This window comes from Thunnus thynnus, chromosome 19, assembly GCF_963924715.1.
Source record: "Thunnus thynnus chromosome 19, fThuThy2.1, whole genome shotgun sequence".
NCBI classification, from domain to species: domain Eukaryota; kingdom Metazoa; phylum Chordata; class Actinopteri; order Scombriformes; family Scombridae; genus Thunnus; species Thunnus thynnus.
Genome location: NC_089535.1, coordinates 802,350 through 814,700, shown reverse-complemented (window position 1 = coordinate 814,700; position 12,351 = coordinate 802,350). Strand labels below are relative to the sequence as shown.

At 38.2% G+C, this 12,351-nt stretch overlaps 2 protein-coding genes and 1 long non-coding RNA gene across 5 annotated transcripts in view; 2 read left to right on the top strand and 1 right to left on the bottom strand.

Annotated features, from left to right (window-relative positions):
• Positions 1 to 580, top strand: part of LOC137170637 (uncharacterized) — a 12,369-nt gene extending 11,789 nt beyond the window's left edge. The window contains exon 3 of the mRNA XM_067574146.1: positions 1 to 580. This exon is cut by the window's left edge and continues 2,425 nt beyond it. The gene's annotated coding sequence lies outside the window, so the exon portion shown is untranslated.
• Positions 581 to 2,621: 2,041 nt separating this feature from the next.
• ppp1r3b (protein phosphatase 1, regulatory subunit 3B) lies at positions 2,622 to 7,453 on the bottom strand. Of its 3 annotated transcripts, XM_067574151.1 has the most exons (3): positions 7,309 to 7,431; positions 7,055 to 7,192; positions 3,494 to 4,645 (listed from the first exon to the last, which is right to left on the bottom strand). In XM_067574151.1, the coding sequence occupies exon 3, from the start codon at positions 4,618 to 4,620 to the stop codon at positions 3,781 to 3,783; it is 840 nt and encodes a 279-aa protein (XP_067430252.1). In that variant the 5' UTR covers positions 4,621 to 4,645; positions 7,055 to 7,192; positions 7,309 to 7,431; the 3' UTR covers positions 3,494 to 3,780. The 3 variants fall into 3 exon arrangements, with proteins under 3 accessions (XP_067430250.1, XP_067430252.1, XP_067430251.1); XM_067574149.1 differs by lacking the exon at positions 7,055 to 7,192 and having other exon boundaries at positions 2,622 to 4,645; positions 7,249 to 7,432; XM_067574150.1 differs by lacking the exon at positions 7,055 to 7,192 and having other exon boundaries at positions 7,309 to 7,453.
• Positions 7,454 to 7,465: 12 nt separating this feature from the next.
• On the top strand, positions 7,466 to 11,721 carry LOC137170649 (uncharacterized). The gene is made up of 2 exons (XR_010924646.1): positions 7,466 to 7,581; positions 10,037 to 11,721. It is a non-coding gene; the product is annotated as an uncharacterized lncRNA (long non-coding RNA).
• The last annotated feature ends 630 nt before the right edge of the window (positions 11,722 to 12,351 follow it).

Sequence of the window (12,351 nt, the reverse complement as noted above, 5' to 3'; positions counted from 1 at the left end):
CTTTCTGATGTTTGTGTTTTTGAGTGGAGTCATGAAATCTCATTTGCTTCTGTTTGATGAGATTTTCTTCACGTGTATTTGAATCATACAGCTTGTAATGATTAGTTTAATATTTCAGATAACACAGGCCATGTGGGAAAACTTGTATTCATTCATGTTCTTTATTTTCTAACAAGTTCTATTAGAGTGATTGCAGTATATTGTGTTATTCTACATTAAATCATATCCTGCTTGATGCATTTTTCTGTGAATCATGAATAAAATGTGATCTTGATGAAACCAGTTTGCTCAGAGTGTCTTCACTGGATCATCAGCTGCTTTCTGAGTCTGTTGAAGCTTCTGCTGAACTTTGTTCATTAAATGTCTGTTTGACTTTATTCTGAGCAGCAAGTCTGACAGAGACTCAAAGAAAACACAGCTCACACCATCATAATGAACATATCCTGAAGAATATGAGATCAACTCTGGATAATGATGTTTTCTGTAGTGACCACTAGATGGAGCCACAACTGATGTGGACTGAAGGAAACCTGAGCAGACTGAACTGATATTACAAGAAGAATAAACTGTTTAAACTGTGCAGACTTCAAGTACTTCAAGAGTATTTTAATACTCAACTACAAATTATATTAATTTTCAAATGTTCACATTTTATATTCAAGTCTACACTCACCTTTACTTTCCTCCTTCAGAGGATTCTACAAATTTAACTTGATGTTGTTTGTGTCTCATTTTTAGACTTTAGCAATTAAATCACTTCATAGTTGAAGGAAACATATGAGAGCAAATTATTCTTCACAGGACAATCTGAACAATACAAAATGCAAAAATATATAAATAAATAAATACATTTTCAATTTAAAAAAAACCCCACTAAACAAACAAGATCAACAGAAAAAACTAAACAATCAACAAGCAGACATCCAGCAGTAAAGTTTCACATTATGCTTCTTGAAGTCTGAACGAGTTGTAAATGTTTAGAAATATATAAAACTATTTCTCATAAATAAGAGAAAATGATTTGCATGATAAAGTAAAACACTAATGACTGGTTAGAGTTTATAAATGTGATTCTCTGTGATGCTGCAAACTGATCAACATGGACTCTGTCTCCACCTGGTGGACAGGAGGAGGATTTATTCAATTATAGATTCAATTCAACTTTATTGACACTACTGCAGCAGAATGTAGCTGAGGACATTTACGCAATAATGTAATAATAGTGTGTTTAAGTGAGTGTTCCACATTATTTTTTCATATCAGATCAACTTCCACCATCTCTGTCACTTCAGCAACAGCAACACCACCATGCATAAAGAGTTTATTTATTACTGTCAGATAAGAAGATTATTACATTTGTTTTTCTGGTGATATTAGTGTGAAAAATGTTTAAGCTAGATGTTGATGAGAGGACCTGAGACACACCACCACCCCCCATGGAAGGGGGGTGAGAGGGAGATTGTATATATATATATGAATACTGATGTGGACTGAAGGAAACCTGAGCAGACTGAACTACAACAAGTCTGTCATAACACATTCAAATCTATTTCATCTGCTCCATGTTTACTTAACTCAGTATTCAAGTATAACTGAAACACCACTAATAACATATTTTAATTCAAGTCTTCACTCACCTTTAGTTTCCTCCATCAGAGAAATCTACAAACTTTCCTTGAAGCTGTTTGTGTCTCATGTTAAAGTTCAGGACAGTGCAGAAACTACAGGGCTGAAACTTATATTTCATTTGATTAAAAAGCAACATCCTCCCCAACTTTATTAATATTTCTGTTAGACTCTTCCCTAAATATGTTAAATAATATATATCTGTATATAATCTGTCTTTGATCATTAAATGTTTGTTTCTCTTTATTCTGTCAGAGACTCAGTGGAGAAACAGACACCAACATCATATCTCATATTAAATAAAAGTATCATGAGGAATATCTGATAAACTGTTATATGACTGTTATTGATTTCTATATTGATCACTAGATGGAGCCAGCACCACGTTAATGATTAGAAACCTGAAGTTCATTTAATAAAGTGAATCATCAGAGATGTAACAGAGAACTCAGTCTCATATTCAAACCAGGATAAAAACACTTATTGTTAAAATATTCTGCTGTTTTACATCCTGGTGAGATTTAATTTGAAGCCTTTGAGGCCACAGATGCATCATTTATCATTTATACATTTACACCATGAATGAATGTGTGATGTCAGTCTGTGTGTTTCTGACTGAAGAAGGTGAAGGAGGGGAGTGTTGATGTTCTGAAGTGGATCTGTAGGAGGTTAACTGAGCTTTAACAGACGTGTTGATATTGACTCTATGATAAGAGAAGATCAGACTACATTAAGAGTGTTTCAGCTGCATCATGCTGAGTTCCTGCATGATGACACACAGAAGCTCCAGCAGCACTTCTGCTGGGAACTCTGGTCTGTCCCACTGATCACTCAGCTCTGTCAGCGTCTGACTGGTCAAACAGGGAGACGGGCAGAGACTCTGGGAGTTTGACCTGTCCTCTACCTGATGTTGTGTGAATGTTCAGGGCTCAAGACTGTTAATGTGCTGGAACAGACCCAACGTATTAAACATTTTAATAACACACAACAAGAACTTTATATAAATGACTTTATTGAGCAGCATTTCTTTCAACTTCATAACAATCCCATGAAAGCAGAAGCTTCAACACTGAACATGACATACATAAAGACATTTCAACAAAGAAAATCAATCCTAAATTACAAATTAAACAAACACCATTAGATGAATAATGTAGTTTCTCTCTGGTGTTTATATGTCGTCTTGTTCAGATTCAGCTGCAGCAGGTTAAAGATTCTGCTGAAAATAATTGAACGTTTTCTGGTTGACTTTTTAAAAATATAACAATAAATTAAAACTGAATGTCACATTTTCTCCCCTACTGGCCCCAATGGATGTAAAGACAGTGACTGACTGAACTCTCGTGTGTGTTTTTACGTTATTGTGAAAGAAACGAGAGATAAAACCTTCTGAACCAACAGTTTTTGTGAAATATTAAACCATTACCAGCATCTCTGGGTGAGGCTGTGTGGAGTCATCTGAGGAGCACAGATTGATCGATTAGTGGCTAATATCAATACTTTGAAATTTTATTAATTGGTTTTAGTACTTGTTTAGACGTCACATTAGACTGTAGTTTGATGAACATTTGTAATAACTTTCTAATTTTATCAACATTAACCAGCCATCAGTTCACCAACATGCAGTTACAGAAAACAAAGAGTTCTTTCTGTGGTTATAAAAACAGAATTCACCAGAGAGGAAATGTGATGTGTCAGGTCTGCAGACTGAGCTGGATGAAAAAGGGTTTGGGGTTCTGGGAAACTGGAGGCCGACAGCTTAGATTTGGTTCACAGTGATGTCAGAGATCCTCATCCACAAGAAACACAAGAGAAAACAACAGACACAAGTGTTTTTGACACTAAGGAAGCAGATGGTAACAGTGTCTTAAGATGTAAATCACTTGTGTGTTTATGAGTTTTTAAATATTATCCAAACAGAACTTGCAGTTTAAAGATGGCGTCTTGAGCTCTGGGAAGCTGCAATGGTGATTTGTTCCTTATCTTGTGACATTGCACAGACTAAAAACAATCCATAAACTGAAAGTATTCTATCTATACGCTTCATTGGTGCCAGATTTTGCTTTAAAAACAGCAGATTTTGCTGAATCAACAACATGACATTTAACAGGCTTCATTAACAGAAGTCCTTAAAAATAAACCCCGTACAGATGTTCAGTAGTACGGGCCGATGTTCTCGTACCCGGCGTAGCTCGGCCAGTCGGGGAAGATCCCATGTGAGCAGGTCGGGCTGCCGTATCGGTCAAAATGAATCCCGAAGTCTCTGCGGGGGCTGCAGGCGTCCTGATCGCGCCTCCTCATGGAGGACCAGAGGATCCGGTAGTTGCTCCCCTGGTTGCTGTCCCAGTACTCGCAGCCGTCCACCTCGTAGCTGACGGCGAACTCGATGCGCTCGTGCAGCCGCAGCTCGTCCGGCAGACTCACCTGGAAGGAGAAGGTGTCGCTGTACGAGCTGGGATACGTGTCCTTCACGTATTCACAGGCCACGTCCGTGTGGCTCTTCCAGGTGTCAAAGGTCACTCGCAGCTTCACCGACTTCTCAAAGGCCAGATTCCTGACTTTAACGGTTCCTGTTAACGCCTTCTCCTTCAGCACGCAGTGCTCCAGGATCACGCAGTTCCTCTCTAAACTCTGGCGGAAGTTCAGGTAGTCTGAGGACGGCTGAGTGAAGTCCAGCACCAGTTTGTCCTCCTCAGCCGTCACAGACAGCGCCGAGCTCAGCATCTCCTGGATGTTCAGAGGAATATCGATCGGATCATTGAACTGGGAGAAGACCTTCACTCTGGTTAGAGACAGGCCTCTGTGATCCGCAAACGTCACCTGCTTCTTGGCTTTTCTGGCGTCTTTCCTGGAGGATCTGTCCTCTGGTTGGACCTGATTGACACAGTGAGAACGTTGAAACGAGCTCAGAGGAGCCTCGCAGGTTTCAGGAGTCGCCCTGTAGATGAACTCCTCTTTGGACAGGAACAGAGTAGACGCCATGTCGATCGGCATGGTGGCAGGAAGCACGCTCAGGACGCTGACAGAGAGAGGAAATATGATTCACATCTGAAACTATTAGTCAATCAACAGAAGATTAATCTGCACCAACACATACAGCCTGGAAAAAATGATTTCTTCAGATATCTCCATGTCAGAGACGACTCTAGTGAAGAAATTAAACACATATGAAGAATTCAGATAAAAGGCAACATCTTTTATCATATATATATGAATTGGGAAATTAACTGTTGCAGTCTGTCGATCTACTAATTGATTTACTGTCCAATTGTTTCAGCTCAAAGAGAAATTTTGTGAACATTACAGATGACCCAATTATTGATTTTTTTTATATTGATTCTCCCAGAGAACTACACTGAGTTCAGAGTGCATCATGTAAACAATATGAAACTATTTATCAATTTATCATTTCAGTCATTTTTCAAGCAAAACTGCCAAATATTTGATGGTTCCAGCTCCTCTAATATGAGGATTTGCTGCTTGTTTTTATCATATATGACAGTACATTTCATATTTTTTAGTTTAGGAGTGTTGATCTGATAAAATAAGCAATGAGAACATCAATACGAGCTCTGAGCAGGTGAAATTGGTGTTTTTCATTTCTTTGAGATGTTTGAGAGATGAATCAATAATGAAAATAATCATTTAATACAGCCCAATATGACAACAATATATAGTAAACAGGGCACATTTATAGAGAATATGACTCAATATAAATGAGTGTATATGACACTTACAATACCATATACAGTTATAGTGTCATATTCAGGAAAAACAGCTGCAGGAACCTTTTTCCAGGTAAAAGTCCAAGCAGAATAAATAGTGACACCTCCAAGCAGCAGTTATTAAACTTTATTCACCAAAATACCAGTCTGTCAGTGTTGCTTAACCCTTTCATGCATGAATTATGATAACCTCAGTCAGTGATTTTTATTCCCCTTTAGGCATGAAAAAAAATGTTTGAACTTCATTTTATTTAAACATGGGATGACCCACGAGAGTCCACTGTGGTGGCTAATGTGCAACTATACCATTAAAACCCCATACACATCTAAGAAAACAGCTTTTGAATAGCTGTCCACTGTGGTGACCTCTATGCATGAAAGGGTTAAAGTTATAATTTTGAGGATCTCTGTCTTGTTCTCTTTGGCGGCACCATATGGTGATAAGCGGTAATTGCAGGTGTGTTGTTCAGCTGCTCAGATAACATTAATAAATTACTCTGACTGGCTTTTTATTGTACTTACAGTAACATAACGAGTGTAGTTGTCATCAACGAGTACTTCAACTGGTTCACTGACCAGAACAGACATTTTACTGTAAGTTTTACCTCATTCGGCCATTTATTTAAATGAAATCTTCAAGATTATAAATCTAAAAATAGTACAGAACTCTACAGCCCTCAATCTATGTCCTTTATTTTTCTTCTGTTTCCTCTTCGTCTTTAGTAACATATCTCTTTTTTTCTGCTGATACAGGCATTGCAGAAGTTTTACCACAATATTTAGCCTCCTCCACTGCAAAAAAATGTTGGTATAATATTTAAAGTTAACTCAACTATCCTCAGATAAACAACGCTGACGTTGTCTTCTGGTTCACATTATAAGAAGCCACAAAAGCCAAAGGAAACTTCAAGAGGACATATTCTGCATATTTCCAGTTCTATATTTATATTCTGGGGCTCTACTGGAATATCTTTGCATGATTTCCAGGTAAAAACTCCTTATTTATCTTCTACTGGTCCTTTATGCAGCTCCTGTCCTGATGAGCCAACTCTGCTCTGATTGGTCAGCTTCAGGAAGCTTTCCACAGACGTTCACCTTCAACCATATTTAATATCTGACATCAGCACAGGAAATAAATAGCAGAAAAATCACAAAAAGCTGAATATGTCCCCTTTAAATAACAATATTAACCGATTCCAATTCTCAGTTTTTGCACCACTTATAGTGGAAAATGATAAACATCATAGTAAAAAGCCTTAATGATGTTTGATTTATTAAAGCTTTAGTCTTTTTTCTATATTTATGTCACTTCTGTTAATAATAATACATTTTATTTTATTACATTTTCATATCTTTCATTTCTCGTGTGCATTAGTCTTTAATTGTTTTACTGTTTACATTTGTTCTGTCTTATTATCAGCTTGTCAGTCATTTGTGAAGCACTTTGAACTGCACTAATCTGAATGAAAAGTGCTGTACAAATAAAGTTTGATTGATTGATAAAACAAGTGACATCACCTGTTTTTTTTTTTTTGTTTTCATAGATAAAATAAAGGTTTCACAGATATGACAGTTGTTTTAAAGTGTTACTGCGACGAGTGCTGCAAAAACTGAGAATTGGTCGTTTAATATTGTCATTAAACTTCCATTTTAACCTCCCAACCTGAAGCCAACTTCAGCATTGACCCAGATAACCAACACACCTCCACCTCCCTGCAGGAGAGTTCACTCAGCAGCAGGATCCATCCAGGACTCCGTATGTTCGCTGTTTTCTGTCAGTTTGCATCTTCCATAAAACTTGATGATGCTACAACAGCAGCAGCTCAGACGCAGCTACGTCACTTAATGTAGGAAACGCAGAAATCAGACTAGCTCACAATAAACAGTACAAAGATACCTGGAGCAGCTCTTGTGAACCATTGGACGGTTTGTCTTCAGGTGTGACGCAGCAGTTTACCTGGAAATCATCCTAGAAGTTTCACAGCGCGCCTCTTTTTGTTCTGGATCTTTATAAAAGGACGAAGTCCCGGACACCTGCAGCCGGTGTGGTCGCGAGCTCCTCTCCTCAGGTTCTCCCTGTTGTTGCACATATTTCTCTCGTGGCTTCAAAACCACCACTCTGTGTTCACGTGAACACCGACACGCAGCCAATCAGAGGCCGTTCTGACGGAGTGATCGACAGGCTGTCAGGACCGGGGACGTCACCTGGGCCGGTGGAGGAACCCGTGTGGTATGGAAGGTCGCTTCTGTCAAAATCTAGATGTTTTTTATGACTTAACTAGTTAGAATTTTGACTAAATTACAATTAAGAATCTCATAATTTTGACTTAGTAGGTATATATTTTACTTACTATTTCATAATTTAGCATCTCTCAATATTTACTCCTATCTCATAAGAATTATAGAGTAGTTTTATTTTCCTCTTGCATCAACTTGTTTTCTTCTTTTCCTCTTTGTTTCTCTTCTCAATGAAACCTATCAGTGCTTTAGGGGGGACATTAGAAAAAATGAATATATTCACTCATATAAGGAACTGTGAAGTCGAGTCAGTAATTTGAGGCTGACAGTTTGACCTCAGGCTCTCTGAGCTCAAATTGCAAATACCACTCATGCTTTCACCACAAACACTGATGCTAATTTGCACCTGAAAAAGAGAGTAAGACAGAGAATTAAAGAAAGAAGCAACAAAGGGAATGGTGAACTGCAGTGACCATGGATGCAATAAGAGCTGGATTCTTGATCGACAGTGAGACATTTTCAGTCCAATAAGAATTGCTCGTATGGCACATCGACCACAAAAGCTTCAAGCTTCCAGGTTTGCTTCCGTGTTGTGCGGCTCTCTGAATATACACAGTACTGTTTCTCACTGGCCCCGCCCCCGAGTTACCGCTCGGTCCACAGACTTTCCACTGTGGTGACATCACAGATTTTTAAATCACTTTTCTCTGTTCGAGGAAAGTTTTACAAATATAAAACCTCCATGGTTTAACAATTCATGATAGAAAGAGTCATAATTGACGTTGTTTGCAGTTCGAGGTGTTCTGTCAACAGTTTGACAGACGTCTCTTTTACAACGGTGGTCTATGTGGGAAATGCTTTTTGGGCCGCAGGGGGATTTTTTGCTGCAATACCACAAGTGACCACTGGGAAATATTGGCTGGAAGGCTGAGCAGCAGCGTCCTATCCAGCTGTTATTATACATCCATGATGGTGACACCTTTCATTGTAACTCACTGTAATATAGCAGTGTTTTTAGCCATGCTAACAACATGTCTCTATGGACAGTAATGTCTGTCAGTCCAGACTGAAATATCTCAACAGTTATCAGATGGCTCATCATGAAATTTTGTCCAAACATTCATGTTCCCCAGAGGTTGAAGGTCTAGCGCCTCCATCTGGTCAAAATGTGATTGGTTTATGACCAAATACCTGCATAACTAATGACTTTTCCATCAACCTCAGCTGTACTTTGTGTTTAGTGCTAATTAGCAAACTAAATTTTGATTGTATGTACTCGACAGCGTCGGGCTGTGAAGCCAATCTGACATAGTGGCCAAACTGTAATTACAACTTCCTGTCCGTCACATGACGCACACAAAGAGCGTTATTCCCCAAACACAATCATTGGAAGAGGAGCGGCTGTAAAACGGTGAGTAACTGTTTCAGAGTGAAATGGCTTTTTTTATTATCAGAATTTGATCCATTTGGTCCGATAACATGTGGAAAGACTAAATATTCAGCCATGACTTTGAAAATCTTTTAGACCAGCGAATCTCAACCAGTGGGCCGCGGCCCACAGGTGGGCCTCAGAGTGCCATCTAGTGGGCTGCAGAGGCAACTTATAATGATAATGGTGATAATTTACAAAGTTTACAAAGCTAGTCATTTTTATATCGAAATAATTAAAAACATCAAATTAAAATGCATAATTAAAATGACCAGTTACATTTTAATATCACCACGCCAATCACAACACAAGTAGAGACAAACCTGTTTTATTACTGTTAGCCAGCTAGCTTTCTCTGTGGATTCTGCTTCAGAAGACACATCTCTATCCACTGTGTTGGAAAATGAACTGATGGAACCATCAGCAAACAGCAGCCTGAAGCTTCAGCTCACACAAGTTGACCTTGTTTCATTCTGGAGACTGGCTGCCAGTCAATATCTCTCTCTGTCAAAACAGGCAATCAAATTTCTGTTACCTTCCACCACCATATATTTATGTGAGTCAGGGGTTTTCTATTGTGACACAAAGCATCACAAAATCAAAGGCAAGGATGTTACTCTGCGTGTCGGCCTCTGTCACCCGTCCCACCACCACTTGATCTGATTTTTCCCAGAAGCCCAGGTGTCTCGCTGAGGATAAACAGAATATTTATTTTAGTCATTACAGCTGACAGGTGGCATAACACGTCTTTACAGCCCAGTTTTTTGTCATGTTTTTTGTTTGTTTGATTGGTCCTCGGAAATGTTTTAACAATCAGAAGTGGGCCTTAAGTCACAAAAGGTTGAGAATGCCTGATTTAGACACTAATCTACACTTTCTGTGCTCCAACACTGTCTCCCAACTCTGTCATGGATGAATATTAATAAGACTAATAATAATAATTGTATCAGTGAGTGTTGAGCAGGATCGGGGGGGGGGGGCAGTGGGTGGCTTGTAATCACAGATCCTGATTCGACAGCTCTGGAGGCAGAAACACTGCAGAAAAGCAACAGGAGAGACAAGAAAGAACAAAACCACAGGAGAGATGCAGCCAATCTGGTTTGGGATTAGTCAACAGCTGCAGCCGACTGTCAGCTGATGAGGCAGAGTCCACATCTGTGTCCCAATTCAGGAGCCGGAGACTGTCCTCACAGAGAACCACCACATGTAATCACCTGCTAGAATCTGGGACGAGTTACACTCCTGTGAGTTTACAGTACAAGCTGTGACATTTCACCACAACACACGATGTGCTACTGACACATAACAGATTATAATATTTTATTCTTTTTTCTGTTTTATATCATCATAAACTGAATATATTTAGGGTTTGGAACATTTAAAGACGTCACACTGGACTCTATAAATTATATCTGGATTGTTTTGGTAGAAATATTTGAGTCCAGATGTCAAAATGTATTAATGTTATTAAAATGAGGTCAGAAGTTTAGAAATACTGAGGTCTATAACTTCTGGGTATTTCAAAATAAACTACAAGATTTTATGTATTTATTTAACTTTTCAGTAATGTAGTTTGATGACATGATTCTAATTCAAGGTCTACTTACTCATTTTTTCCAGAGCTTTCAGCTGTGTCACTATTAAGATTGAAAGAGACGCATCATTCCTGTTTGCTTTGTCAGTCCGTCCATATTTTCTCAGTGTGTCTTTAGTGCGTATTAATTATGTCGTGTATCATGACTTTTACATTTTAAGTTGCCTCTTCAACATCTGGCCAGGAACAACAGATGGAAATTTGCCTTCTAAGCTAACTCTGGCTCAATTATAATTATTATTTCTGTTGATTAATGACCATTAATAAATAAAATAAAATAAACCTTATCTCCCAGCATTGTGTGGCCGGGTGGCAGGTTTGTAATTTGGGTGAATACTTGATTCCTGTCATACTAATTTCATTTATGTAGTTTTTTTGTTTGTTTTTTTTTTGCTCAATAATGATTAAATTTAGTCTAAACTAAATTTAAGTTTAAAGACTTAAAACACAAAACATGTCATTTATGTGTTAATCATTTAACTGTTAACTCCTCATCATGTGATCAAATTTAAATTTGATATTTCCTGAAATATTACTGTAGATGTGACGTCCTCTGTGTATGTGTTTATGGACATAAAAACAAATTTACACAGACAGAAAATTTTTATGTTTATTCTGGTTTCAGGCAGCAGATTCAGCTGTTGAATGGTGGTCGACTGATTTATGTACTTTTCATCACAGCTTTACTACTGTTGCTTCCTTTTTTAGAGAGCAGTGTTTATTTACTGTTATTATATATCATAGATAGAAAGATATATAGCATATAATCACAGCAGCATGACATCAGTGCATCTGTAGAAAAGGAGATAATTTTAGCCTTTATTGACCTTGGAACAAAGTTACAAAATAACCTGCTGTGTTTTTTGGCAGGCCGATCATGTAAATATGTATTCAGGGATAAACCTACTGACCGATGAAGTTCAAGAGGAGAATGACCGAGTTTATGATAAGTTTGAAGATAAGTGCTGCGTCCCTGACTGCAGCGCCGTATGTGACCTGAAAATAGACTCTTATCAGTCTGACTGAAACTGAGCCAGCCTGATAAAAAAAAAAAAAAGTGACAGCAGCTCGAGTGAAACATTAATCGCAGGTCGATCACAGCTGGGTCATGTTTACAGAGCTGAGCTGTCATCTGTAAAATAAAAAGTGAGAACTGAATGTAAACCTCTCAACCTCAGAGAGAGACGCTTCCAGCTTCTAAAACTCCTCTGTAGCTCATTTACCCAAATACTGCACTTATCTCACTATCTTTGAGTTCATAGTTAAAGTTATTGGATGATTATTGTGCAGATTTAATCAGATTTTAACCCTGATCTTGTTGCTCCCAAATAAGTTTCAAGTTGGGCTGAATTATGGACAGATTGGTTGTTGTTTGATGTGCAGTTTGAGGTCACAATGTCTGATTAACTAATTAATTAATTAACCTGATTGATCAACGATCTGTCTGTTGGACGTTTGATAGATTTCTGGCAGGTCAGGATCTTTGTCGTCTGTCTGCAGTTTGAGTAGCTCTGAGATCTGTGACGGTTTTTATTAAACTCTCAGAATCACTTGGAGGCAGCGACTGTTGCAACTGTCTCCATACTCAGCAGTCATATTACACACTGATAGAACAACCACAAAAATAAGATCCTGATTAATCTTATAGATAAAGAAACATTAATGCTGTTTTAAAGTTGCAATAAGTTATTTTTCTTCCTTTAGTTATAAAACAATATACTGCTATATGGTTTCACCAT